The sequence below is a fragment of the Mustela erminea genome, chromosome 14, assembly GCF_009829155.1.
Source record: "Mustela erminea isolate mMusErm1 chromosome 14, mMusErm1.Pri, whole genome shotgun sequence".
Lineage (NCBI taxonomy): Eukaryota > Metazoa > Chordata > Mammalia > Carnivora > Mustelidae > Mustela > Mustela erminea.
In genome coordinates this window covers 84,918,314-84,945,567 of record NC_045627.1, presented here as the reverse complement: position 1 = coordinate 84,945,567, position 27,254 = coordinate 84,918,314, and the positions used below count along the sequence as shown (strand labels likewise).

General features: G+C 61.3%; 2 protein-coding genes across 3 annotated transcripts in view; one reads left to right on the top strand and one right to left on the bottom strand.

Moving 5' to 3' along the window:
• The window catches only part of FAM53B (family with sequence similarity 53 member B), a 72,075-nt gene extending 54,779 nt beyond the window's left edge, over nucleotides 1-17,296 (top strand). For both annotated transcript variants that reach the window (XM_032312300.1, XM_032312299.1), the window contains one exon: nucleotides 13,056-17,296. In XM_032312300.1, the coding sequence (XP_032168191.1) occupies nucleotides 13,056-13,424 (369 nt within the window). In that variant the 3' untranslated portion in view covers nucleotides 13,425-17,296. The remainder of the gene's footprint in view (nucleotides 1-13,055) is intronic.
• A 3,283-nt stretch (nucleotides 17,297-20,579) lies between these two features.
• The window catches only part of LHPP (phospholysine phosphohistidine inorganic pyrophosphate phosphatase), a 120,727-nt gene continuing 114,052 nt past the window's right edge, over nucleotides 20,580-27,254 (bottom strand). Inside the window, exon 7 of the mRNA XM_032312302.1 lies at nucleotides 20,580-21,878. Coding sequence (XP_032168193.1) covers nucleotides 21,782-21,878 — 97 coding nt within the window. The 3' untranslated portion in view covers nucleotides 20,580-21,781. The remainder of the gene's footprint in view (nucleotides 21,879-27,254) is intronic.

Below are 27,254 nucleotides of genomic sequence, written 5' to 3'. Positions count from 1 at the left end.
TGGCCTGGTCCTGTAGGAGAAGCCAGAGCCCCCTCCCATGCTGCCCCATCCTTGCAGCCCAAGAGCCCCCTGCGCTAGGGGTGCCCGGTCAGCAGAGACCGAGGCGTGCCTTGGGCTGGTGGCCAGGAGCGTCTAGAAGTCCAGTAAGCACAGCACAGCGCAGCCTCCCAGATCTGTGCACCTTCTGGCTTCTGCGGTGGTTCCAGTCATTCTTCCTGCGGCTCAGAGGAGCCTGCAAGAGGGGATGAGACCTGCTCGGGTGACCCATGGGGCACTGGGCAGAGTTGGGACTCTGAGCCAGGTCTGCTGTCCAGCTACTCCGAGATGCAGGCCCTGCATGCTGCAGCACTGGATCTGGTTGGAGAGAGGGAACTGGAATGCGGGTTGTCCTGGGAAGGGCACTGGTGGGCCAGAGACCAGGATGAGTCCTCCTGGAGACTCTCTGCCCTACCCCAAAGTGAAGCCCTCAGGTGAGGCAGTCCTCTCATGGGGCCTCAGGCTTAGGAGGACCAGGACCCCATGCACTGCGTCCCTGCCACTCATCTTGGCTCTGTGGGTGGGGACAGCCAGCCCTGAGAAGCAGAATGTGCCCAGGAATGTCCTGCCGCACCCAAGGCCAGCAGGCATGTCCGTGGCCACCTGCTGGGCTTGGGCAAGCCAGGACATGCTGGCTGAGCCCGGCTGGGTCGCTGCTGCTCCTCGCCCCCACAGGGCTCCAGTGACCAGTGTGGGCCCACGCCGCCCCTTTGCCCAGCATGCCTGCGATTCTGCTGTCCCTGTGAGTCCGGGTGGGTGAAAGGCTCTCCTGCCGCTGCTTCCTCCTGGCACCTCCATCCTGGCACAGCTGGGTACCATGAAGCGGTGTCAAAGCCCACGGAGTCGGCCCTCACGTGATCTGATTTCATCACCATCATGGCCCCACGAGAGCAGTTTTAGTTCCCCATTTTACAGACAGGGAAAGTGAAGCTTAAATTGCATAAGGAGCTGAGGGAGACCTGGCCTGGCGGCAGGGGCAGGGCTCCCCCGCAGCTGGTGGCCGCTTCAGCCTTGTGCCCGGGAGCCCAGCCCGTCCCTCCAGAGCCCATGAGTGTGGGCCTGGGGGCTCCAGGACGGCGTGCGGGAGGCCGGGGAGGGTGTTGTGGCTGGGTTCCAAAGGGGGAAAAGGAGGTTTGTGAACAGGGTGATCCTGGCTGGGGGAACGGAGCCCCAGAGGGAGCTGAGGGGGCAGGGGGGCCGCGGGTGAGGTGGGAACAGGGCTGCTGGGGCTGGGGCTGCTGCCCTGAGGTGTTTGCTCTTCGCAGAGGCTCGAGGAGGAAAGTGCTGGGTCAGGTTTGAGCCCTGATGAGCTGAGAGGCCCGTGAGGACATTCACGCGACCCCCTAGGTCTGGAGCTTAGAACAAGGTCTGGCCTCAGAGCGGCTGTCTGCGGCCCCTGGGGCCGAGGAAGAGTTCTGATTTGGATTTGGGGCCAGGCCTTGAGTCGTGTCAAACCTGGTTGGGCACAGCGGCCTTCCTGGGCAGAGCGGGGACACCCCGGGCTCAGGCAGAGCGACTCTGTCATTGCACAGATGGGCCCAGAGCTGGCAGGACTTTCCCAGGGCACACGCAGCGTGTGGCAGGCTGGAGCCCAAGGCCAGGTGCCTGCGTCCCCACCAGGGGCGTCTCGGGTTACGCTGTCCTCGGAGGATGCTTGTTGCCTCCTGCCTTCTGCAGCCTGCTGGGAGGCCGAGCCAGCAGGGGCGACCCTTGGGACCCACCCAGAGGGTACAGGGCAGCTGGAGGCCCAGAGCAGGGCGGGTTTGCCCGAGGCCCTCCTGAGTGGTGCCTGGACGTCGTGTCTGATGCCCCTTCTGCGGACTGTTCTCCTGCCTGCCGCGCCTTCCCGGGGAGCCGTCGCCCTTGGACTCCTATCCTTTGACCGAGTCACAGATCTGGGAGGGGGCCCAGGTCGTCTGCCACGGGCCCCTTTGTGGTGAGGAGCTCCTCTGGGTTTAGGGAGGAAGCCCAGCTTCGTGCTGCGGAAGCGAGGGCCGCCGGACATTTTGTGCACGTCCCCTGGGGCCTCTTCTCAGACGAGCTTGGCAGAGCAGGGGACCCCTTCTTCGAGGCCCCAGGACAGCCCTGCTCCCAGGCTTGCCCTCCCACTCTGGCTACATCACAAGCGCCAAGTGGTGGGAGAGCCGGGGCTGTCCGTGACCAGCCGGGTGGTGGCTCCTGGGAGCAGGCAGGGCTGTGGGTGCCCCCTGGGAAGCCAGGCTCATCCCAAGGTGGGGAGCCCTTGTCAGCTGAAAGGAGCAGCCCCTGAGGAGCTTCTCGACGTCGCTTCTGTCCTTTTCCACGTGGTAAATCCGGTAGTTGTGCTCCTGCAACGTGTGCTTACCTTCATGGCTCAGACTTTATTGCTTCGAGGAAAGATGCGGTCCCCCACCCAGCTGGCAGTGCGGCTGAAGTTGACACCTGGAGCTTTGTCTCTGCGTCTCCTCTGTCAGATGGAGAAGTGACCACGGCCGGTGGAGACGGCGGCTCCGGGCCGCACAGCACGATCCTGGACGCCGGGCCCAGATGTCCGTCTCTGGTGTGTGTCCTAGAGTCCCCTCCCCAGGGCGCCGGGGCTGGAGTGCGGCAGGCTGGAGGGCCGTGCCTCCCCACCCCTTGTGGCAAACTCGCAGCCTCCTCGTAGCGCCCCCCGCTGGCAGGGCCGGGCAGCTGCTCCGAGCGAGTGGCTGACACCCACCAAACTGCACGGGGGACGGCGGCGTCGCGTCGGAGAGCAGGGGTTCGGGGCACCAAGCAGCCCCCCAGCCCCACCTTGGGTTTGCCCACAAAGCCTGGCCCTGCTCCCCTGTGGAGCAGGAAGCCCCAAACCAGCCTCTGCCCCACGGGCAGGGAGCCACGCGAACCTCTGCGGCAGCGAGATGTTTTCCAGGGATCCCCCGGCCCCGCCAGCCGTGTTCTGTGGAAGCGCCCTCCGGCCGCTGAGCCCGCCGCTCGCCCGCCGCCCACACGCAGCTGTCTGGCACATGTGTGGCCCGCTCGCCCGTTCGGGGCTGGCGCTTCTTGGTGTTTTCACATCCCGTGCTTGTATGAACCTCGGATTTAATTTGGTGATTATTAAGTGCAGGAACTCGGAGCTGGTAGGGGCTTTTCTTTCCTGCCCAGTTCTGCAAAGTTCCATTTTCAGAAATGCACAAGCCTCGTTCCTGCCAATAAGAAGGGAAGCCAAAAAGAACTTTGATGAAGAAACATCAAAATGGTTTAATATGGAGATGGGGGGGGCTCCTTTATTTTGAAAATGGAAGTGACCATTTGAATAAGATTTGGGCCTGTGGGTCATCCTTCTCTGAATTTCTAACTCAGTGTGTATTCTCCTCTTAAAATTAACACACACATACATATATATTTTGTTTTTTGATAGTACCTTCATGTGTTCAAAAATTAAAATAATAGTGGAGAGTCTTGCCTTCAGGTTAACTGCTACTTTGTTTCTTGTGATCCTTCTAGAACTCCTTTATGCAAATAGAAGCAGAGGATAATTTCCCTTTTCTTTTCCCTCTCTTACACAAAAGATTACCTGCTTTATCTACTCTTCTGCACTTTGCTTTCTTAAAATGACAGACCCGGGAGGTGTTTTTGTGTCAGAGCCAAGCTGCAGGATGTCCTGTCCTGTGACCATGGCCCCTCTTTCCCAGGCCGCCCTCCCGGGCCCCCGAGCCCGTGCGGGCGTGCGCAGCAGTGAGCTCCGGGGCTCCTGGGTCCTCTCAGACATGCAGGTGGGGCCTCCTGGAGATGCAGTCCCCCAGGAGGGCCGCCGGGCCAAGGGTGGCATGTGTGTGTCACCTTGAGGGTGTGGCCCCAGTGACGTTATAGGAGCCACGCCCCCCGATGTTTTCTGCAGGTGGCCCATGTCCCCACTGACACACTGGCCACACGTGAGTTTTGCCAAGTGGATGAGTGACACATGGTCTCTCCGTGACACCTTAGTTTGCCTTTCCGTTGGCAGTCAAGCCTCTTTGTCTCTCTGAAAGCTGTTCAGGTGTCCTGAGCTGGGTTCATTTGTCTTTCTAAAACAGTTGAGTTATTATCGCTCTTTTTCTTCTCAGTGGTGTATTAGGGAGATGAGTTTTTCCTGGCGTATGAGTTATAGATCTTGATCTCTAATTTGTTCTTTGTCTTGGACTTCACTTTTGCCTTCTTTTAACAGCTTTATTAAGATACAATTCACATGCTGTACCCTCTACTCATTTAAAGTGTACAAGTTCAGGGGCACCTGGCTGGCCGAGTGGGTGGAGCATGTGACTCCTGATCTCAGGGATGTGAGTGAGAGCCCATGCTGGGCACAGAGATTAAAAATGCGTTTAAAAAATAAATTAAAAATCTTGGGGGGAAAAGTGTACACATTTTAGTGGTTTTCATATATTCCTGAATGGGTATATTCCCGTCAATGTGCCAGCGGGTCACTGTAGCCCATCTTAAAACACTTCACCATCCCCCAAAGAAGCCCCACGCCTCCCAGTAATCACTTCCCATCACCCTCAGCCACTCCGCAGCCCCAGACAACCTAAAATCAACCCTCTGGATGGGAAGTCGCCAGTTCTGGACTTTCCGTATAAACGGGATTATGCGGCACGTGGTCTCTCGTGTGGCTTCCTTACTCAGCCTCATGTCTCCACGGTCGCATCTGTGGCAGCAGGTGTCATGGCTTCCTCCTTCTGTGGCTGGACAGTGCTCCATCATCCAGACAGACTGCATCTTGCTGATCCGTTCTTTGTGGGCGGACAGCGCAGTTGTCTCCACGTTGGGGGCGTGGTCAGTGACGCCCCCGTGAACATCGGGCTCACCTGTTTGTGTGGACACGTCTTTCCTTCTCTTGGGTATGTACCTATAGGGGTGGAACTGCTCGGTCACATGGTAGCTCTGGGTCTCATGTTTTGAGAAACTGCCAGACTGTTTTCCCAAGTGGCCATACAATTTTACATTCCCTCTGATGCTTGTGGCATTTTTTGACCCATGTATGTTTTTATCGAATTTACTATTTTATGAATCTGGATGTGGATTTTGAGAAAGGTTCCTCTATCCCAAGATGATAAAGAAATTCTCCCATGTTTCTGGGCCTTATACTGCAGTGTTTGGCCCTCGTGGATGGACTTTATCATGGATGTGGCCTGAGTATGGAGCCAGCTTTTCTTTTTCTTTGTTAATGGCCCCCATTCATCTCAACACCAGCGCCTGAGAATTCCGTCCTTTACTCTCTGCTCTGAGATGCCGCCGGCACGGGTGCTGAGGCACTGAGGGGATGTCTCAGTCTCTGCGCGTCCGCACGTGGTAGGGAACTCTTCATTATTGAGGCTCTCGTATATGTCTTTGTATCTGGTAGAAAGAGTGTCTCCTCTGTTCCATACAGTTTTCCTGATTAATCTCTCCTGTTAATTTTTTTAATTTTTAAAAAAGATGTTATTTCTTTATTTGACGGAGAGACAGTGAGAGAAGGAACACAAGCAGGGGGAGTGGGAGAGGGAAAAGCAGACTTCCTACTGAGCAGGGAGCCCTGTGTGGGGCTCAATCCCAGGACCCCGGGATCATACCCAAACCAAAGGCAGACACTCAACCACTGAGCCCCCGAGGCACCCCTCCTGTTTATTTTCCATTAAAAACTTGAGAATCACTTTGTTTGAAGATGGTTGGGGGGGGTTGTGTGCTATTGATATTTTACATTGGGATTGCATTCAGTTTAGGAATTTACTTGGGGAGAATTTACACATTTTTGAGATCCAAGTCTTCCTGTCTACAGCACACCGTGTTACTCTACTTCGTGCAAGCCTGCATTTGTGTTCTTGGCAGTTTTCTTTGTATCATTTTGGCCAGTTTTTACATTTCTGTTCCCAGAGATTGTACCTTTTGTGTCACTGCCGTGTCTTCTTACTTCTGAAAGCAGGTTTGGATTAAAAAGGGCATTTGGGGGGCACCTAGGTGGCTCAGTGTGTTGTCTCTGCTTTTGGCTCAGGTCATGATCTCAAGGGTCCTGGGATCGAGCCCCGCATTGGACTCTCTGCTCAGTGGGGAGCCGGCTTTCCACCCTCCTCTCTCTGCCTGCCTCTCTGTCTACCTGTGATCTGTCAAATAAATAAATAAAATCTAAAAAAAAAAAAAAAGGGTAGTTGGGGGCGCCTGGGTGGCTCAGTTGGTTAAGCCTCTGCCTTCGGCTCAGGTCATGATCCCAGAGTTCGAGGATCATGTTCACATCGGGCTCCCTGCTCAGTGGGGAGTCTGCTTCTCCCTCGGCCCCCAACCTGCTCTCGTGCTGTCTCTCGTACTCTGTCTCAAATAAATAAAAATTTTAAAAGGGCCGTTGGATTTGGCCCCCTGTGGTACAGATTCTGTTCCAAAACCTGAGCCCTCTGGGCCCGAGTGAGGTGCGGGGGGGGGGGGGGGGGCGGCAGGGGCTCAGGGTCGCCGGCGCCGTCACTGGCCTTCTCTGTGCTCTCATTTCTGCAGACAGTGCTAGGACTTTGGGGCTCTTCTTAGCCTCCTGGTACGAATGAGAAACTGAGGCTCAGAAGTTTAATGGTTTGCCAGGGTTCTGCAGAGGGCACCCAGGAGCTGGGATTCCAGCCCTGGCTTGTCTAGCCTTTTCTGGGCCGCTGTTCTGCCTGAGGATCAGCTGTTCTCCCGAGCGCAGCCTGGAAGTCAGAGGTCTGGTCGCATGTCAGCTAGGCATGCGACTGGGGGCGAGTCCTAATCCCTGGTCTTGACCTCTGTCTGCCAGTCTGCAAAATGCAGTTGTTAAACTGGTTGATGATTTGCTCATTTTTCCAAAAAGGATCCTCTTTCTCCCGAAGTCACTATTTGGAACAGGGACACAGAGCTGCGAGGGCCCGATACTCTGTAGTCTTTGCTCCCTGCGTCCCGATGTGGCCCTCAGATCACCCAGCTCCAGGCATCTGGACAGAAACCATGCCCTTCCGTGCTCTCCAGTCCTGCTCCTGTAGGAGCTGCCCCCGACACCCTAGGCATCCCGGCAGCATGTTAGCCTTGGCCTCCTGCCAGAGCCCTGTGTGCTTTGGAAAGGCCCCTGGACTTTTGTTAGGCAAGGAATTCTCCTTACTCCGACCCGAGAGCGCGGTGGTTTCACAAGTCCTGTCCTGAGTGTGTGCTGGCTGGGACGCATGCCGCAGAAACGAAATGTTGGTTTTCTGATTGCCAGAGTGCTGGAAGGCCCTTTCGCATTGGCTTCCATACCTTCTGTGTCCGGACGGGCCATCTGCCCCCTGGGGTCCCGGTGCAGAAACTGTGTCTGTCACAGTGTGGCCTGGGCCGGGGAGGGGGGCACCATTCAGAGGGCTTGCTGGGCTCTGGGCCACCAAGGCCTGGCCTTGCCCCCGGCAGCCTGGGCCCTCCGGGCTGCGCAAGCGTGCAAGCCAAGCCAGGTGGGGCTCGCCACGTACGTCCTCCCTTATGCTCCCAGGCTGCTTTGAGCTCCTCGCGTGAGCGGGCACCCGAGCCAGGCAGTGGGGTGCAGGTCAGGGCTGCGTGGGGCTAGTCACGGCACACACAGGCTCATGGATGGCTTCCAGAGGGGATGATGCAAAGATGGGGTTTGGGTGAACAGAGCCTGCCAGGTAGAGAGGTGCTCAGTAAACTTGTGTGGCCTCTGCGGAAATAAATTGTGGAAGTGGTGGCCCAGGAAGCCAGGGACATCCTAGTAACTGCCAGGGCTGTCATTATGCCCCAGAGATAGTTACTGGCTCCCTGGGATTTTGATTCTAGAACCTGTGATCTGGGAGAGAGCCCCAGGTAGCCAGTGCCAAATCAGCAGGGCTCACTGGGCCCCAAAGGCTCCCCTTGGGGCAACTCTGTTTCCTATTTTTGCGGGCCTATCTGGGTTTCCCTTGTTTCTGTGGGTAGAGAAACAGTCTAGGCTCGAAAAGGCTGCCTCTTGTAGAGTCCAAAGGTAAGCATTTCATAGAAATGGGCTGGGCCTTGACACAGGCCTGTGCGAGCAGCTGACCCGCCTGGCACAGAAGTGTGAGCTGGGCTGTGGCAGGGCCACGATGATAAGGGGCACAGAGTGAAGGGCCAGCCTTTACAGGGCCCTGAGCAGCAGTGTCCAGCACAGGCCGTGCCGCTGGGCTCAGGCCTCTCGAGCCCCAGCATGTCACCCCGCTGCCCCCCGCCCAACAGTGCTGACCCTGGGCAGCCTTGGCAGAAGCTGCCCCCCCACCCCAACCTGACTCCTTGGGCCCCGGAGCTTCCTCTGAGACAGCTGGCTGGCCTTCATGCAAAATTCAGATTTGCCAGAGATGGATTCTCGTTTGGCCCAGCATGTGCTGGGACCTTTTTTCCTTCTCCAAGACATTAAAAACAACAGCACCAACAACAAAGGACAAACCCACCCCCAGGAAATCTCATGTCTTGCCTCCTTAATTGTTTCTATGCCAATGTCCAGCATAAATGAGACTTAGAAAACTTCTAGGCCACTAGCCATCCTCGTGGTCTGGTGCTCTCTTGATGCTTGGAGAGTTGTGTTCTCATCAGAGTGTCTGTTTGGGAAGGAAGCGGCCTCTGCTTCGCCAGAGCCCTGGACCCAGCAACTTCCAGCAGAGCGACTGCAAGGCCCCGGGCAGCTCAGGCCAGGAAGGCTCTGGGTCCGATGATCCTGACTTGTGAGTTGGGCTTCTTTAGGGCCCTCTTTCTAGAGGGAGTAGAGGTAGCTCCCTCCAAATCTGTGACACAGAGAGATCCTAAAGCTGGATTGAAAAGAGGGGGACAGGCTTCCACGGAGGAAAAGCCAGGTGTGCTTGTCTAGTCCAGCAGCCAAAGCTGGAGTGGGGGGCTCTCGCAGGGCTCGTCTGGGAAGGCGTGCGCCTCGGGGGGCATGTGTTGTCCCAGTTCAGTGCTAGCTGTAAGGCTCTAAGGCGCGCTTTGTGGGGACACTATGCCCAGGACACAGAACAGCCCAGGAGAGGGGTCCCAGCAAACAGCCGGCCGTGCTCCTGCAGCCGGCCTCTGGCCAGGACCCACATTGCTGTTCTGGAAAGTCAGCAGTGGGGGAGCCAGACTTGGGCCCACTTCCTCCAACTCCAGAAGCTCCGTCCCGACTGGTCCACCACCCGTGCTAGGTTCAGGGCGTGGGGGGGTTCAGGGCATTGGGGGGTGGCCAGGGAGACGGGCATGAGAAGAGCTTGCCCTCTTCAGGGTAGGACGGTCGGGAGAAAGGGGACCTGGCACTCCAAAAGTCCACGTTTGCCCTTGTCCTTGCGTGGGATCCCCCGACCGCTTCCTCCACCGTCTGGCATCCTGGAACTCTTCTCAGGAGAAGTCTCTTATTTCCCTACCCACCAGACTTAATGCTCTGGGTCTTTATTGGTAAAGCCTGTGGTGCAGTTCAGCTTGTAGACGACTCTGGGATCCCTCCCTTGTGCCGCTCTAGGCTAGCATTAAAGCAGTGACACTAGAGGAGGGACGTGAGCTTGGGGCCCAAGTTGGTGCATGCAGCAAGCTGGGGCTGAGTGTCTGTTGAGGTAACGTGGGTTTCCTGGGGGCAGGAAACCAGTCCATCTGGAGGGACCTTGACCTTCCTGGACTCTCCACAGTGTGGGTGGTTGGGGGGCGGGGGAGGGACTGGGCGTCGAGAAGGGAACTGGGCCTGGCAGATGAGGTGCTGTTGCTGCCCAGGATCTGGTGGGCCTCTGTCTACAAGGAGGACCACACAGACTTTCACTGGGGCTGCACCGCGGAAGGTGAGGACCTTTGTCTCTGTCGCCAGGGCTGGGCCAAGGCCTCCCACCCAGGAGGATGTAGGAATGCGGAAGAGGCGCCCATTGCTCCTGGCTGTGAAACCCCGGGGGACGGTTGGGGTGGGCTGGAATGTGGCTGGCTAGAGCTGAGGTCTGGCGGATCTGATGGGAAGATCTTGACGTTTAGGGGCCCCTTTTGGAAGCTGCCCCAGACTCTAGGACTGGGGTGCTGAACAGTGTTTCCAGCCACTAGCCTGAGGCCACGGCGATGGCTGCTTCTGATCTTGGTTACCTGAGCAGGCCTGTGCCCAAGTGGGTGGCCAATCCCTGGGCCAGGGCTGGGCCTCAGGAGAGCAGAGTTTGGGGTGGGGGACTGTTTGTCCCGGAGCAACCATTTCACCATGGAATGATGTGTTCATGTGGCGCTTTGAACTTGTTAGCAGCTTTTCCCCAGACATTTTTGAGGGCACGCAGGCCTCGGGGCCTCCAACAGGCCCGGGCAGTGTTCTTCTGTGGGAGCTGGGCTTCTGGGGAGTGTGAGCTGCCAGGAGAGGCTGGGGAGGACCCTGCCCCCAGGGCACGGTGGGCACAGGTAGCCCTGGGCCCTGGGCGTCGGCACAGGGTAGGCTCACCCGGGATGGAGTCCGGGCAGGACGCACACTTCCGCATTGTGTCGGTCACGTTCCCCCCTGGCAGGTGGGACTTGCCACCAGCTGCGGCACTCGGCGGGCTGGTCTCATTTTTTCCAAGACTGTGGCTGAAATGGCTGAGTTTTGAGTCAACAAAGTTTTCAAGGTGACATTGGCTTTGCAGTCAAGCAGCAGGTGCCTTTGAGGACTTCTCGGGGGTGGGGTTCGGTGACACCCTGGGGCATGCTTGTGTCAACATTCACCAACCACACCTGGCAGATTCTTGCCCTCTTGCAAAGCAGAAAGGACCTCGTTATCCCAGACAGCTGCCGCAGGGTGGCCCCAGGTGCCCTGGGCCACCCCTTATCTGCTGGGTGTGCTGAGGTCCGTAGCTCGGAGGCTCTTGTGTGAGACCCTGGTACTCATTGGTGGCAGAGCCCAGGTCTGTGATAGCCTGTCCCTCCTCAGCTCTCTCCAGGGACTACATTAGGCAAAGGCAGGAATGTCCCAGCAGACTGGGGTCCCCAGCGCCCTGCTGCTGGTGCGGCTAATGTTTAACCTGATTAGTGTGCAGACACAGACGGTCACATTTGCCATAAAGCCAGACGCAGAGTCCTCCACCCCCTCCACTTGCACCTTTACCCTGCTGCCCCCCACCCAGGATCTGGAGGGGGGGGCAGTCCGAGCAGCCAGGGAGGGTGAACGCAGACTCGGGAGCGCTTCCTGTTCAGGTTTTCGCCAGCCTTCCCGCTGTTGCCACGTTGGGGCTCCCAGCAGGTGTCCGGCACGCTGGGGTGAATGGCCGTGGGTGATCCCCAGGGCCACTGCCTGTGACCCCCTTCGTAGCACATCCGGCTCACATCAGACATTATTACTCTGTAACAGGTGTCACTCGCCACTCTCTGCATGTCCTCACACAACACAGCTCCTCTAGGGCCAAGAGGCTGACTGTGCAGCCCGGCAGCAGGGCCGGGTCGGGCTCCTTGGGTACCTGGGCTCCAGACACGTCCCCACCTTGCTTCTGCAGCTCTGTGTGCAGAGCAGCTGGGGGCCCGGGCTGAGGTGGAGGTCGACAACCCTGTCCAGACAAGGCCATCCGCCCACTTCCTTCTGTCCTGGCTCAGGTCTAGGCAGGAGAAGAGAGTGGCTGGAAGGCAGGAGGGGCCCCCGAGACCCTCCCATCTGGAGGGCAGAAGGGGCCCCCCAGACCCTCCCATCGCGGGCGTCTGGGGCCTCCACCTGCCCAGAGTCAGATCACGTTCTAGTCTGGGAGCCGTCTCCAGCTCCCCGCAGTGGTGGGGAACAGAATGTGCACCGTGTGGACGGCGGCCTTGCTGAACCCCACGGCGCCCCCAGGCCAGGGGACGGGAGGGCCCCCAGTCCGCGGGGACCGTGACCTGGGCTTCCACCAGGCCTGGCCCGGCCTCACAGCTCTCACCCGTGGCCCGGCCCTTCTCTCTTTGATCCCAGTGCGCATTCCCAGAGTCCCCTGGCGCCACCACCCGCCCTCCGGGCTTCACCTTTCTTGGTTAGTCACAAGATTCCAAGGAAAGCAAACCCATGAGACCAGTTTGCTCCGGAGCGTTCGGGAACAGTGAGCGAGCCCAAGAAAGGCACAGCCACCTTCCTCCAGAGAGGGCGGCTTTTCTTTTCCGTTGGCTGAGCCTGTTTCAGCCGCTCGTTTGCCATGACAGCCGGTGGTCGTCCTTCCCGCCCAGTGTGTGTGAGCACCGCAGCCTGTGAAAGAACCGGGGCCCTTGGGACACGCCTGTGATCTCGGCGCTCCGGGTCCCCACCTCACGCCCCAAAGGCCTCTCCTCTGCCCTCTAGCCCATCTCTCCTTGGGTCCCCTTTGAGAGGAGACTGTATGGCTGCTGGTCCTTTGGGGGGTCCCCAGAGCGAGGCTGTGGGCACCCCCAGCTGTCACACCCCTCTGTCCCAAGTCGTGCTCTGTGGTGAAAGCAGGCGTTTAACCTCACCCACTTGTGCACAGGACTGGGCCTGCCCCCAGGTGCCCCAAGCACCCTGGGGTCCTGTTGGAGCTGCACCTGCCACTCAGGGAGCCCCCAGGCTGCCTCCCTCCCCGGGCTGGCCCCACACAGGCAGTACTTGGTAGGCAGCCTCCGTTTCCCACTGGGCCCTCAAAGAGCCCTACAGAACAGGGAGGGACCATTGTTTACCTCTTAGACAGGTGAAGGAGCTGGGCCAGGGAGGCTGAGGGGTCTGCTTGAGGCCCCCGGCGGGCGAGCCCAGCGACCCGGCCCGCAGAGCTGCGGCATCCGCCAGCGAGGACCTGCCGGAACGGCTGGCGGAAGGGAGGCGCTGCGTTTCTGCCAGCTCGCCCTGGGGAAGCGCAGTCTGCTCCGGGTTCAGAGCCCGGCCTTCTCGCCGCAGCTTCCCTTCGCCTGGATGGTATCAAGCTCGGGCCCTTTTCTTCATTTGTGGGTAACTGGATTTTGTGTGTGTTAACCCGGTGTTCACTGGCCGGGGCATATTTCCTCGCGCCCACTTGCCGACGGCCCCTCTTCTTGCCCGGATGTTGGAGGAGGCCGGGCTCTGGTGGGCCTCCGCCGCCCAGCGGACCCTTCACCAGGTCGCCCCAGGGGCTGCGGCCGGCCGTCTGGGCCGTACAGCCCTTGGGTTTGGGAGGGGCGCGGGACGCCGGCTGACCCGTGTGTCTGTCTCCCCACAGAACTGTCAGACCTTCAGCAGCCTCAGCTGCCTGAGTGCGGGGATGGAGGACTGCGGCCCGCACAGCCCCTTTGCCCTCCACGTCAGCAGCACCAGGTCCTGGACCGCCTTGCTCTCGGCCTCCGCCTCCAGCCTGGGGGGCAGGACCCCCGCCGGGACCCCGGTCCCCGAGCCTCTGCCTCCAGCCTTCGACGAGCAGCTGGCCCGCAAGGAGGAGCGGTGCTGTGAGGAGCCGGGCGGCTGCGGCCTGGGCGACGGCTGCGCCCGGAGCTGGGGGCCGGCCTCGGCCTGGCGGGACCGCGGGGCGGCCGGGAACAGCCCCTGCTCCCTGGACGGCGAGTTGGACATTGAACAGATAGAGAACAACTGAGGGGCGGTGGACACTTGAGGCGGGGAGCCCCCTGCAGGCCCGGCCACGCCGCACAGCCGCCCGCCCCCACGCCTCACCGGCACAGCGGCCACGGCCACGGCCATCCAAGGGGCCGCCGGAGCCCGAGAGCAGCTTCCTGGGCTGGGCCCCTTCCCCCCCGTTCCTCGCCAGCCGCCCTGCCGGGTCCCGCGGGGTCCGCTGCTCTGTGCTCTGTGGGGCTGGCGGGGGTGGGCGCGTGCTCAGGGCCGTCCGGCGGGGTCGGGTTCTTCCCGGCCTCCTGCTCAGGTTCATTTCCGGGGGGTCGGCCCCACAGCCTCCTTCAGTCCGTTGTATTCCGTGCCTTCTCTCCCAGGTCTCCCTGCTTCAGGCTTGGGAAGGTTCGGGAGACGCTTTCCTTTGTAGTAACATCGGAACCATTTGGCCTTAATTCCAAGTGTGGGAGACCGAGGCCCTGGGGTGCCGGGGTGGGGGGGCACCATGTCGGAACTCTGGGGGCCTGGGGAACAGCTTGGGCTGCTTGTTGGAGGCGTCTGCGTTGGGTAGACGTGGGTGGGTCTGTTGGCGAAAAGACAGAACTCCCTGCCTCTCCCGTGGCGTGGAGAGCCTGACCCTGTGGCTCTCTGCCGCTCCGGGAACCGCTTGGGCAGGGCTGGCACGTGACAGCCATTCTCTGTGGCCAACCTGTCCCTGGGGGATCAGCTGGATTCAGGTGAGCCGGGAGAGGTCACCAGTAACGGGCAACCTCTTGAAAACGTCCTCGGGAGGCAGGAGCTGTGAGCAGGTCCATGCACCCAGGCCCTGTGCACGTTTCAGGGGTGGAGGCGGCCTGTGGGCTGCTCTGGGGGGCCTGGACCAGGGACCCGCAAGGCCGCCTGCCGTATTCGAAGCACACTGGCGCTGGTCGGTGGGATGCTGGCCTTCATCCCAGTGCGCCCCCCGCCCCCGATGAGCGCCCCTGCTGCTCAGCCCAGGGAGCAGAGCGCCTCCACGCGGCGTCCCTACGCTGGGCACAGAGTGCAGGGCGCATGCGCGGTCCCCAGCTCCAGGCACCCCTGCGGATGCCCTGCTGCAGGGGAGCCCCGCCCCACCCCTCCCCAACCCCGACCCCCTGAGGTTTCGCTCTCAGGAAGCCCGGCTGGCAGACACACCACACGGGCTCTGCTCTCTTGGACTCTGGCTTGTAGCAAACTTGGCATCTTCCTCAGACAATAGCAATTTTGTCGGCTTATGAGCAAGTGGCTCCTTTCCCCACTACAGCTAAAAATAACCGGTGTATTCTCTTGAGTTTGCTGACACGTAACAAAGGCACATTCGTAGTCTTGCTTTTGCTCATCTTCTGTGGACAGTGAAGGCCTCAGGCGCACAGAGTGAGTACGAAGGTTCTCACTCTCTTTCCCCAAAAGGAAGACCCTGTTTGGGAAACTGTACTCACAGCTTCACGGTTTGCCTCCATGAAAAGCGTGGTGCTCAAGTTCTGATTTCTGGGGTGGTGTTTCTTAAAAATCAGCCATAAGATGCTTGTAGAGAAGATCTCAATTCAGTGAACACAATCCCAGATTGTGTTCAAAGCCTCAGGTCAGATAGCATCATGGTTGTGTGGACACAGGGAAGGTCCTGGGGCCGGAACCAGTTACCTTCAGTGGCTCCCACCAAAGGCACGTCCCCTCAGGACCCCGAAGAGCCAAAGCAGGGAGCCGGTGGCTCTGGGTGGGCCTGCCATCATGCCTCGTCCCCCCGTAGTGGGTCATGGAGGCCACATCTTCTTAGAGCAAAGCTAGCGGGGGCTGGGGTCGTTGAGTTACAAATTGGGAGAGCACACTCTGGTGACTCCTGTCCTCAGAAACCTTGGCACCCAGTACTGGCACCCAGCCCACACCAAGAGGGGCCACTGCGGGAGTGTGGTCTCTTAAACCTCCTTCCTGTGGAAGGAGAGGCGGGGTCCCCTCCACAACACAGTGAGGGACTGAGGTGAGCCAGACGGGCCTGAGTGGTGACCCCCCCCCCCCCCACCGGCTGCCTTTCCTCAGGGTCAGCTGGGCAGGCACCTGAGGTGGTGGGTGTGTGGCACAGCGCCGTGGGGCGGGCGACCTGCCTGCATACCCCACCCACCAGCTGCTTCCCCGTTCTCAGGCCTTGTGGCAAGGAAGGCCGAGCCTTCCCACCTCCGCCCTAGCTGGTCCCGTCGACCCTCAAACCCAGTCCTGCGACACTTTCGGGCAAAAGCTTCCCCAGCCCCAGGCGGGGTTTGGCCCTCCAGCCTCCTCAGGCCCATCTTTGCTGTCTTCACTCCTGCCAAAGCTCCTAGCGCAAGTCCACAGCAGCAGTGGGGGGAGAGTGGCCACTGTCCCTTCTGCTCCGAGAAAGAAATGCCCTCTGGTCGTCTCACGTTCCCCTTTGGCTGGAGCGCCCGCCCCGTGCAGAAGGTGCCGCCCTGCCGTCCAGGCAGGCGTGTCCCGCTCGGCCCTGCTGACGCTGGGACTTCTGGTCTGGAGGCTCTTGGAGGGAGGCTTGCCCGGGGGCTCCCTCTGGCTGCGTGTGCCTGTCCCCGCGGGGCCGTGGGCAGGCTGGCACTCTCGCCAGGAGGAGCCCCGTCGGCGTCCAGGCCCTGCCTCTCCTAGGGGATGCCTGTGAGCTCCTGCCTCTGAAGGAGACCCAGGGAGTTCCGAGCTAGAAGGGAGGCCTGGACTAGGCGCCTGCCTGCCCGGGGACCCTGAAGGACGAACGCAGGGTTGTAGCTCCCAGAGAGCGGGATGGGGAGGAGAGGCTCCCTGTTGCGAGTGTCCTGACCTGCCCCAGAAGGAGCATCTGCTACGGCCGTAGGACTGACAAGAGCCGCTGTCTGCCCGCAGGGCCTGGGCCGGGCCGGGGTCCGTGGCCTTAACCGTTTACCATAAACCCTCTTGCCTTACTCGCGGTGGAGGCCGGGGCTGGCGCGGGGCCCGCGGGCAGACACGACGTCCAGGCCACGGGGGCGCTTGTGCCGATCACCCATAGATTTTCATTCTCAGAAAGCCTTACTCGTCATCAAAATGTTTGTAGCAGGAAAGTTTTGTGAATTTGTACGCGGAAATAAAATTTAAATAAAGGAAAAGTCCACGTTGAAAAGAAAATCCCAATGTTCAAATGGGTCTCCTAGTGCACAGGGCGGCGCGTGAGCTCCCTGCTCCAGCAGAGGCTTCCCTGGGTGGCGGGTTCGGGCCGCTGCGGGTCTCAGGGAGCTTCCGTGGTATTTAACACAGAGCCCTGGACGTTCTGCCGTGGGCCCGGCCTGCACCTCCACATCTGCCCGTGAGGTTCAAGTCACGCGCACTCCGTGGCCAGCTGGGCCGTGGCTGCTGGGGCCCAGGCACTCCGCCCCCCACCCCGCCCCGTACAGGTAGTGACGCCGCATCTTGCCACAGCCGCGCAGCTGGTCAAACCTCTCCTGCTGGCTCCAGTCAGAGAAGACATTGCCTAATCTTTAAAGAGAAAAGATAATGCAAACCGCCCCCCAGACCACAGCAGAGATCTCGTAGGCTAGGTAGGATAGTCTGTTCTAGCATAGTCTCTTTGGCAAATAGGTTGTGTTTTCAGTGCGTGGAGATGTCCCAGGAGCTGCTGGGGGGGCTGTAGCCTGCTTTCCAGAGGCTCCGCCCGTGGGGCTGCTGAACCCCCAATAGTGAGGCAGCCGAAGCGAGTGGCGTTGGGCCAGCCCGCCGGGGGCCGAGCCACATGTGTGCAGAAGGCACTGGGCCTGCACCCCCCACCCCCGCCCATGGCTGCCTGTCCTCCCACGCGGGCCACAACTGTCTTGCACTAGAGCCGCTCTAGTCTCTCAGGAATTTGCTTGTTACTCTTACTGTGTAAATAAAGCTTCCTGGTTCAGTACCCAGCCTCCGGGAGCCTGCTGCGTGGTTTGTCGGCTGTGGTGGATTGGTGGCTCCCCACTCTGTCCACGGGAGCAGTGGCTCTGGGTTGGCAGGGGCCGAGGCCGGGCCCTCCTCTCCCCTCCGAGCCTCGCGGTCAGGGTGGTGAGATGGGGCGAACAGGCATCTCAGCTCTCCAGAGGCTGATGCGGGAAGGGGAGCAAGCCACTGTGTGTGGCCACAGCCATGGGCATGAGGGAGCCCTCTGAGGCACCGTCCGAGCTGCCCGGTCCCCAGGGCAACGCGTGTGTGTACACCAGGAGCCAGAGACCCCAGGACGGCAGAGCAGAGACACCGGCTCCATGTGATTCCGGAGTCAGGCGCGGGAGAGGAGTCCGCCTTTGCCAGCTGGGCCCCCCACAGGGCCGTGCGCCCCAGGTCGTGCTGCTGCTGCTGCTGCGGAAGGCCCGGCCTAGCGCCCGGCAGCCTGCCGCCTTCCCCCGTGGTGTGGGCGGGCCGTTCCCCACGCGGGCAGCAGGGCTCAGACCTGCGCTGCTCCCACTGGGGGGGGGGGGACCGGCGCTCCCAGCCTGACCCGGGTGGGCTCCGGGGCGCCCAGTCCGCGTGCCTGGCCCTCCAGACCGCGGACGCTTGGCTAGCCGCGCTCGGGAGGTTGAGGACAGGCTTCAGAGGCTCGTTTACATTTCTGTAACCCAACGTTTGCCCATGAAATCGAACCACAGAGTTTCTGCCTAGAACACCCGCCTGGTCCCGAGGACGTCCCTGTGGCTGAGGCACCAGAGCACTCTGGACTCTTCCTGTGGCTGGTTTTCCTTCTCGCAGCCGCCCCCGTTCCAGGATGGTGTTAGAACGCCGAGTTCGTGCCCCAGGTGAAACATGGCCGCTGGGGCTGAAGCTTGGGGGTTGGGGGCCCAGGGACCCAGGGACTCTGCCTCCTGTTCCCTGCCCGGGTGGCCCTAGACAGACCTCCAGCCCTCCTCAGCTGAGGTCCCTGGCTGGGCCCCGGCCTCCAACTGGCCTCACTTAGGGGCATCTGCTCTCCGCTCAGCCTGCCCAGCCACGGCCACCCTGCATCTCCCCCAGTGCCAGGGGAAGGACACGGCCCGAGCTCCTGGGCCTCCGGATCTGCCTGAAAGCCGGACTCTGCCCCGGGCCCCAGCGCCGGGCTCACGGGTCTGTGGCCCCCGGCGCCGGGCCGTCTGGCACCTGCGTCCGATGTCAGGCCGCGAGCCGACGGAGCGGCTCCAGGTGTGCACAGGCTGAAACCCCTGCGGGGCTTACACGGGAGTCCGTGCCCCGGAGCCCGGCACCACGGCGGACTCGGCCGAGCCGCAGTGTGTTAAGAAGGCTGGGAGGGGGCTGGAAGGAATCGCCCCGGACAGTCGTGGAGGGCAGAGTCTGACTTTTGGTTTCTTTTTATACCAATCTGTTCACCCTCTGAATGGGGCACTTTTGAGAGAAAGGGAGAGGCCCTCGGGATGATCCCACCAACGTGGGGGGGGCACCACGAGCCCCAGGAGGCAGGCACGCGTGTCCGGCCCTGCGTCCCCATCTCTGCAGCACTTTCCACCTGAGAGGGGCAGGGTTGGCCCCCAGGAAGGCCCAGGCCTTTGGAGGGGCCTTATTCCCCCCCAGTCTGGAGGAGGAGAGGGGACACCGAAGCGGCCCGGCCCCGGGCGGGTGGGTGGGCTTGGTGTTGCGGCTCAGACTTCCCGCCACGCCCCAGCCTCCGGTCACGGCCTCCTGTCCTCCCAGGGTCGCGCCGCCTCCTTCCCATCGCGGGGGGAATTTGGGAGGGGCTGCTCTGGCCCTGCCTCAGGGTTGCCTGGGCATGCCTTGGGATCTGGATCCGGCCAGCCCCGGAGTTGGACGTGAGGTGAGACCTAAACTCTCTTGCTGCGTGATTAACCTGGGCGGAATTGGGTTTGCAAAGTGGTCGCGGGCCGGCAGCATAGGGTTGCTTGCATTGGGAGGTCTGGCGGGTAGGTGAAGCCCTTGTGCCCCCAAGGAGGTGACCCTGCAAGACTGTCCTCCCCTCCGCACCAGCCACCCCCCCCCTCCCAGACATGGCTGGGCTCGTGGCCCCCAGAGCCTGGGATGTCCTGCTGGGCAGCGTGGCCAGACTCAGGCCCCTGTCTCACCCCAGGGCTCTGCAGGGAGGGCCCACGGAGCCAGCCTGGCCTGTTCCCTGGGCTCAGAGGGCCGTTTCTTAGTGGCAGGTCTGGTGCCTCTCCTGACCGCAGACAGGTACTTAGGCCACTGGCGGCCCTGAACTCCAGCCCCACCCACAGGAGCGGCTTCGTGACATGCGTCTGTGGCTTGAGATCCGCACCCGCCTGCTGGGAAGGAGGGTCTGCGGCAGGTGGACCGTGGGTGGCTGGAAGGACCCCGGGGCGAGGGACGCCCTTCTCCCTTCTGGGCCGCAGGACAAGGGTCGTCATCCACAGCAGGTGACAGGGCATCCCGGTGTGGCCTGCCCCCCGACAGGGCTCCGACCGTGTCTGTTCAGGAAGGAACCCCCCCTTTCACAGTTAAGGCAGCTGAAGCTTGTGGATGGTGTCCCCCGTGCTAGGGCTGAATGGACCTCGGTCCTGAAGAACATTTCGTCTCCAGACGGAGGATACCAGTGTGCAGGCTCACCAAGAAAGTCACAGCCACCCAGCCACCCCCATGGAAGGACTGTAGGAGGAACTAGAAAGGACAAGACTTGGGGTCAGACCTTGGTCTGAGTCTCAGCTCTGCCCTCCCCAGCCCGTGGGCTGGTCCTCTGTCCACACCACCATTTCCTTCTCTGTAAAATGGAGAGAGTGTGGATGTCCCCTTCACTGAAGCTGGGGTGGCACGTTTCCCGGCCAGACACAGCAGACGTCTGCCCCCCCACCCCACCCGAGCTGTCCCTCGGACACCCTCCCCGTCCCCCTCCTGAGCAGCAGCCGGTCCGTGGACCAAGAACAGCAGCATCCTGCCTCCAGAGGGGACACTGCCCCGGCCACAAGCCCCAGCCAGGACAGCAGGCAAGGGCACCCCATGAAAGAAAACCAAGGACCCGCAAGACAAACTGGCCAAAACGTGGCAAGTCCGTCTCCTTGATGCTGCCCTCTAAGCCCTGGTGCGCTTTGCCCACCGCGGGCCCACCGGTCCCCCAACAAGCTGTAATTAGCGGACTCGTCCAGGAGCAGGCGATTTGCATACTTCCCAGCTAATGGGCCCCACGCCCCTCCTCCCTCGCCACCACGGACACCAGCCCCGCCGGTGGCCTCCCTTCTTGATGAAAAGACTTGGCCACTGGTTCCTCTTAATCCTGATTTAATGGTGGCCAGCCCGCCTGGGGACAGCACAGCCCCCCGCGGGCCTTAGGCTCCCTTGCCAGGGCGACTCAGAGCTTGGGGTCCAGCCTTTCATCTCGTGCTCCGCAGAGCGGAAACCCCGTTACGGACCCACAACCTCTTTCACGTGCAGTCGTTGCCCAAGACTCATCAGGGACTTCTGGATTGATTTGAGGAGAAACAGCCATCAAGTGATCTGTTCAGCTGACGGATTCTGAAACCTGAAACCCGGCTCTGAGTGAATTCTGGAAGCCTGTGGCTTACCACCCCCCTCCGCAGGACGGCCCGTGAGAGCTGGCCAACATGCGCCCTGCTCTGCTTGTCCCCCGTGGGGCCGCCTGCTGTCCCTTCTGGGCCTCCGTCCTCCTGGAGGGGACGGGGTGGCGCGGGTGTCTGGGGCCCTGGGCCTCTGGCTGCTCGAGCTCAAGCTTGCGGCAGCACCAGGCCAGGGCCGGGCACCCCCCACCCCTCCTCGGGCCCTCTGGGTGTCAAACTGAGTCAGAGACCGAGTCAGGTCAGGACAGTTTATTTATTTAACCAGTAGCTGCCCCGGCAGACGCTGGGCAAGACATTCACGTCTACTGAGTTAGGGCCCTGGACCACCCTCTGGGCCCACAGCCTTGACCCACAAGGTTAGTTCTTGATTGTAGGACGGCAGTCTTCAGGGTCCCCGGGGAGCTGCCCTAGCCTTGGGCTCCAAGGTGCCTTTTGGGGTAGGAGGGGGAAGGGGTGCCAAGGGGCCACTCGGACTCAGGCTGGGGGCAAGGAGGCCGGCGGGGGATGCTGGGCCATCCCAGGGAGGCTGCTTCAGCCCCAGGCTGCATGGACGGTGCAGGAAGCCTCCGCCTTCTCCAGGCCCCTCCATCAAATGCACAGAACGTGTGACAGAGGGCCAGGGAGTCAAGGTCCCTCAGGCCAGTCAGCTGGGACACTCATACGACTGGGTGCGGCTAGAGAGCGTTCCCAGAGACAAGGGTTCTCCTTGTCTGGAGACACCCAGACGGGTCTGTCCCACTGTCTGACTTCACCGGGTTGGGGGGTGGCTGGGGCAGCAGGCCATCCCTGGAGGAACAGCTCCACGGAAGGCTGGGGGAAGCAAGCCTGGCCTGCACCCTGGGGCCCAGGGGAGGGGTGGCGCCAGGCGGGGGCCGCCCTATGAGGCTCGTCACTTGTCCGCGTGCTGCAGAAGCAGGTCCACGGCCTCTGCCAGGTTGTCCACGTATCCATCAGCCTTCACGTCCGGATGCCGCTCATCACTGGGCCTGGAGAGCAGGGCCGCAGGTTAGACCGTCCGTGACCCCTTCGGAGCCTCTTTCTCCCTGCGTCTAGCATGGGCCCTCAGGAGGCCTCCAGGTCCTTCTGTACCGGGTTACCGATGCCCCCTCCTCCCACTCCCTGTCTCAGCCACCCATCAGGGTGCACACAACCCCTCCTGTTCTCTCCACAGGTCACCTCTCTGAACCCCTTCTATTCGAAGCCTGCTCAGGGTGGCCGCTGGCTCTGCTCCATCCCCACCACCAGCAGAAATGTCTGACTCCTAACAGCAGGGCCGTGAGTTTGACCCTGCTCTGAGTGCCTCCCCGTCCAAACCCTAGGGGTGCACTTGCCAACCAGTCCCTGTCCTCTGAGGTCACTCCCACACCACAGAGGGGGGTGCTCCTGGCAAAGCAGCTCTCTGGCTGGGTGGGATCTGGGGGGGGGTAGAACTGTCCAAAGCCCCAGATACGTCCTGAGATCTGCCTGGAGGATAAGCACAAGAGAAGAGAGACCACGCCATGGATGCAAATGCCTATGGGCCCAGGTCCATAGGCACCCCAGGACGCCAATGTGGGGGCTCCTGGAGGAGAGGCTGTGGACTGAGTCCTGAGGTAGAGCAGGGGTCCCACTGGGCATGTGGGTGGGGAACTGTAAGAGGGCTGGAGCCCTGGCCACAGGAGCGACCTGGGGTGGGCTCCTAGGGACATCCCAAAAGTCTCTAACACTTGGGGTAAGGCCTGGGACCTCGTCCCTTGGGCTGCGTGCAGCCTGGTGCTGTGAGCTAAGACTCAGGTCCTGGTGACCTGAAGACCCTCCCACACTGCTCATGAGCTGGAGTTTGTGGGGCGGGGGTACCCCCGTGCAACCTCATACCACTGAGGACCTGCTACTCAGATCACCCCATGGCCTGACCCCAGCTCCCTGAGAAAGCAGGAAATCATGGCTTCCCAGCAGCCAGGCCACCACCTCGGAAGCCCCCACCCTGGTTTGGAAGGAAGTGGTTGACACTGGCTCTGATAACATCCTAAAAGCCAAGTTGTCCCTTTTGAAGGGTTTGTTTTTCACAAAGCTCTTTACCCTACAGTGGCTGTCCTTTCAGGGCAAGGGAACCACCTTTTGTTTTAAAGAGTCAGCCTGGTGGCCTGGAGGCCACCTCCCCAGGGGCAGCTGGGGCCCCAGGGGCAGCCGTGGGAGTGGAGAGGGCAGTGCACACAACCCTGATGATTGAGGCCCCAAACCAGGAGCCCTGGAGACAACACAGGTGCTGAGTGCATGGGGACCCTCACCGCCACCACTGGGTCTGCAACTCAAGCAAGAATAACCCTCACATCTGTGCAGGGTTCTACGGGCTCGTTTCACTCTTGCCATCACAGACACAGCTGGCGATGGCGGGAACTTAAGATCCATCATCCCCAGCAGCGCTGAAATACATACTTGTCGCTGTCAAAAGGTTGTATGTGGCGTGACCTTTAGTTCACCAAATTGTGTGCCGGCACCTGCTTCGGACCCATCCATTTCACTCCCAGGTACGCACATGACAAAAATGCGTCGATTTGTTCACCAAAACACGTGTACTAGAACATTCCACGCAGCTTTATGGTAAGAGCACAAAGGAGGAAACTGCACAAGTGTCTGTCAGCAGGGGCCAGAGAAACACGGTGGCAAGCGCATGCGGTTGAATGCGGCGATGGTCCTACTCCCAGGAAATGACCCTCTGCGCTGCTGCATGGGGGTCCCACCAACCTTACGACAGGCCGCAGGAGCCAGGCTCAAGGAACCCCAGCTGGAGGACCCATTTACGCCAAGTTCAGAAGCGACACAACCAGTCCCTATGGTGCAGGGGCCAGAAGACGGTTACTTCTTGGGGGAACAGGATCGGGGGTGCTGGCAATGTTCTAGATCTTCACCTGGGTGGCAGTTACGGGGTGGGGCACACAGGGGAAAACGCATCACGCTGTTTGTTTTTAGAGTGCTCTCTATGCATCTGCAGATACAGGCACGTGGCGAAGTCACACATGATTGACAAGCACAAGGTATCTATGTGCTGTCACCTTGGCCAGTCTCTGTGGCCCCCCAGGCCAAATCCTCCCTGCAGCCGGCTTTGTACAACCCTCAAGCTGCTGTAAAAAGAATATGCAACGTTTGGCTCACAAAACCTTGGCCAGCTACACCCCACGCCTCTACCACACAGCCTTGCAGACCTCTGGTTCCGGCCCCTGCCACCCACCGGCCTCTCCATTTTCGTCCACCCGGACGGCGCTCACGCCTGCCGACTGCCCAGGGCTTCTGCGGGCAGCCCCTCCTGCAGGGCGTCCTTCGTCCCTGGGAAGCCTGTGCTCCCCACTCGGGCCCTCCTGTGGGCAGGAGCCTCCCGTGGGCGCTGCTGGCCCTGCCTGGCTCGGGAGTGTGCGGCTGCCCCACCCCCGTAGGGCCGCCCCGCCCCCATCACTCGGCCACGCCCTGGATGGGGGGGGTGATTCTCCTCAGGGCAGCTCTGACCGCAGGGCTCAGCAAGGTGGGCACGCAGGTGGGTGGGAGGGGCCCTCTAAGAGAGACGGAGACGGAGTACCCGAACAGACAGTAAACCTAATCCAGGAGAACCGTCTGCCTCAGTTTCTCCACCTGTGCCTTAAAGCTAAGCGTGGTTCTCTACTCACCATGTGACCTGACACCTCAGTGCCTTGGTGTCCCTGACTCTCAACAAAGGTAGTAAGAGGACGCATGCACAGGCTCTGGTGAGGAGCAGGTGCGGGGGTAGGGGGGGCCAGTTCCTTTCTCTCAATCACTGAGAACCTGGATGCCGCAGGGGAGCGCGCTGTGTGCCGGGCTGGCAGGGAGAGGGAGTGGCGGCCTGGCCTTGGGCCCTGCCTTGGCACACAGGCTGGTGGGGGGACAGGGAAGTCAAAGAAGGGGCCTGTGTGTGGAACCACGGGCACTGGAGTGGTAGGGTGGGCAGGCTGGGACCAGGACCCCGGGGGGCGTCCCGATGGCCCCGAGTCCCAGCAGTCCCTGCACCTGAGACCACAGCTCCAGGTGCCTGCAGGGAGGGGCCGGTGGGAGGACAGGCACCTGCCCAGGCATCACTGCTCCCCCCCGGCCGGCCCCCGGTCTCCCCTCTTGCTTGGCCTGTGCACGGGGGCTTGAGTCTTGCGCCATCCTGGAGGTGCCCTTCAGGGCTCCCTCGGCTATCCCTGGGGCCCAGGAGCTGCTCCAAAGCCCCACTCGCCAGCGAGGTGGGGGCGCCCCGCCCTTTGCCTAGGAGGGGGCTGTTGAGCCAGGGGGGACAGCCAGGCGGGCTCTGAAGCCTGGGCAGGTGTGGAGCTCCCCGGCCCCTGCTCCGGGGCCCACCCCCAGCTCCCACGGCATTCCCAGCTTTTGCCCCAAACAGGTCAGCATGATGGCTCAAAGGAACCAAACTTCTCCGAGCAAACCCCACCCGGCTCATCGTCTAAGTCCCCGGGTGGCTGGCCCGGGGCTCCCCTCCTCAGACCCCTGCCCCAGGCCCCTGGGCCAGGCACCGTTCAGTGCCGTGAGCTCAGCCCCGGGAGGGAGCAAGAGATCTGCCTGTGAAGGAAGCCGCTCTGCACCGAGCTGCTCGCAAGCCCCACTCGGCGCTCAGCACCTAGCGAACGGCGGACCCAGCTAATTACGTTTAATTACATATCATTTAAATTCAAGAATCCATTAAAAGAAAGGACTGCATTAGCAGCCGGCCGGTGTTTGCCAACACACAGAGGAAATCACGGATTTTTATGTCTTAATTACGGGATGCTGCCATGAGCTGTGGCTCGGGAGCCGGGGTACCAGGAGGGGATGGTCCGGGGCCCAGCCCGAAGCCCCGAAGCCCCGAAGCAGCCACACTCGGTCCAACGGCAGACCAGCGGGCAGTGCCCCTGTCCATGCCGGCCGGTGACCCAAGCCCTGTAGGGCCTCAGAGACACGGCACCACGGAGGCCAAATCATGAGACCCAGCAAGGATGTTCCCGTGGCAGTGGGAACAGAGCAGAGAGCGTGATGGAGAAAGGGACCGAGAGACCCCCTGGGCCTTGAGCAGGACGGGGAGGGACAGACGGGGCAAGAGCACAGCCAGGCAGGGACGGCGGCATGGGGCTGCGCGAGAGATGGACAGAGGGACCCAGACAGATGCGCACACACAAAGCGAGAGAGAGGAGGGAGAAGAAACTGAGTCAGAGACAGACAGACAGAGAGGGAGGAAAGAGCAAAACGAAGGTGTGTGTGGGGGTAGACAGCAACTCGGGAGAGGGCGACAGAGAGGGACGGAGGGAAAGAGGCCAGAGAGATGGGCAGACGGGGCAGGGGAACCGCGAGCTGCACAAAGTTGGGGCAGGGTTGGGAAGGCAGACACACACCAGAGTCTCCCGGGCCAGAGTGGGCAGCCTTGGTGCCCTGCTCAGGCCACATGTGTCCTGGTCACCCACTTGTCCCTCTGTGACTTTGGGAGGCCCCCTTTCCCTGTACCTCATGGGGTCTGTAGGAGTCGCAGCACTGCCCCTCCCCAGGGTCCACTGGTCTGCCCAGCGTGAGTGTCTCTTTACCTCCCTGACCCTCAGCTTGCTCATCTGTATGGTGGGCGCACGGCCGACTCTCAAGGCTGCTCCGAGAACGGAGCATGGCTACAACAGAACCACCTGACGCCCACCCCTCATCCTGCCCTCTGCCCTCCCGGCTCAGGAAGAGAGCTCTGAGGGCATTTAAAGGGAGCTGTGGGGCCAGAGAAGCTTCCAGAAAAAGGGACATGAAGTCCGGACCCCCCCCCACCAACATCGCCCTCACCACCCTCCAGAGGTTGGCGTGAAAACACGGGTCCCTGTGGACGTCCCCCGAACTAGGCAGGACGTCCCTCCGATCCTGGCCCGAAGATGGAGGCGGAGGCAGACGCCCCGGGGGCTGCCCTGCAGAGGGCCAACGCATTCCTCTCTGCTCTCCTGGGCTCCGGGGGTGGCGTTCGGGTGTCTCTGGCTGTGCCCAGATCCGGTGGGCGGGTCAGAGCAGCTTCCCAGACACCCATCTGCTCCCGCCTCTGCGTGGGTCAATGCTGGCGGTGACCCCGCTGGCCCATGCCGCTGGCTCATGGGCAGAGGAGACAGTCCATCCCCACAGGGCCTCCATCCCCGGGGCCAGCCGGCATCCAGGGCTCGTGGGCAGAGGAGACAGTCCATCCCCACAGGGCCTCCATCCCCGGGGTCAGCCGGCATCCAGGGCCCGCCGCTCTTCAGGCCTTCCCCGCCCTCCCACACCTCTGTTTGCACCGCGTCCAGGGGCGCGCTTCAAACCTCCGACTGCAAACTCCTATTCACCCTTCAAGACCTCACTCACTCGTTCCCACCTCCAGCTCGACCCCACGGGGCCCACTGCTCTTT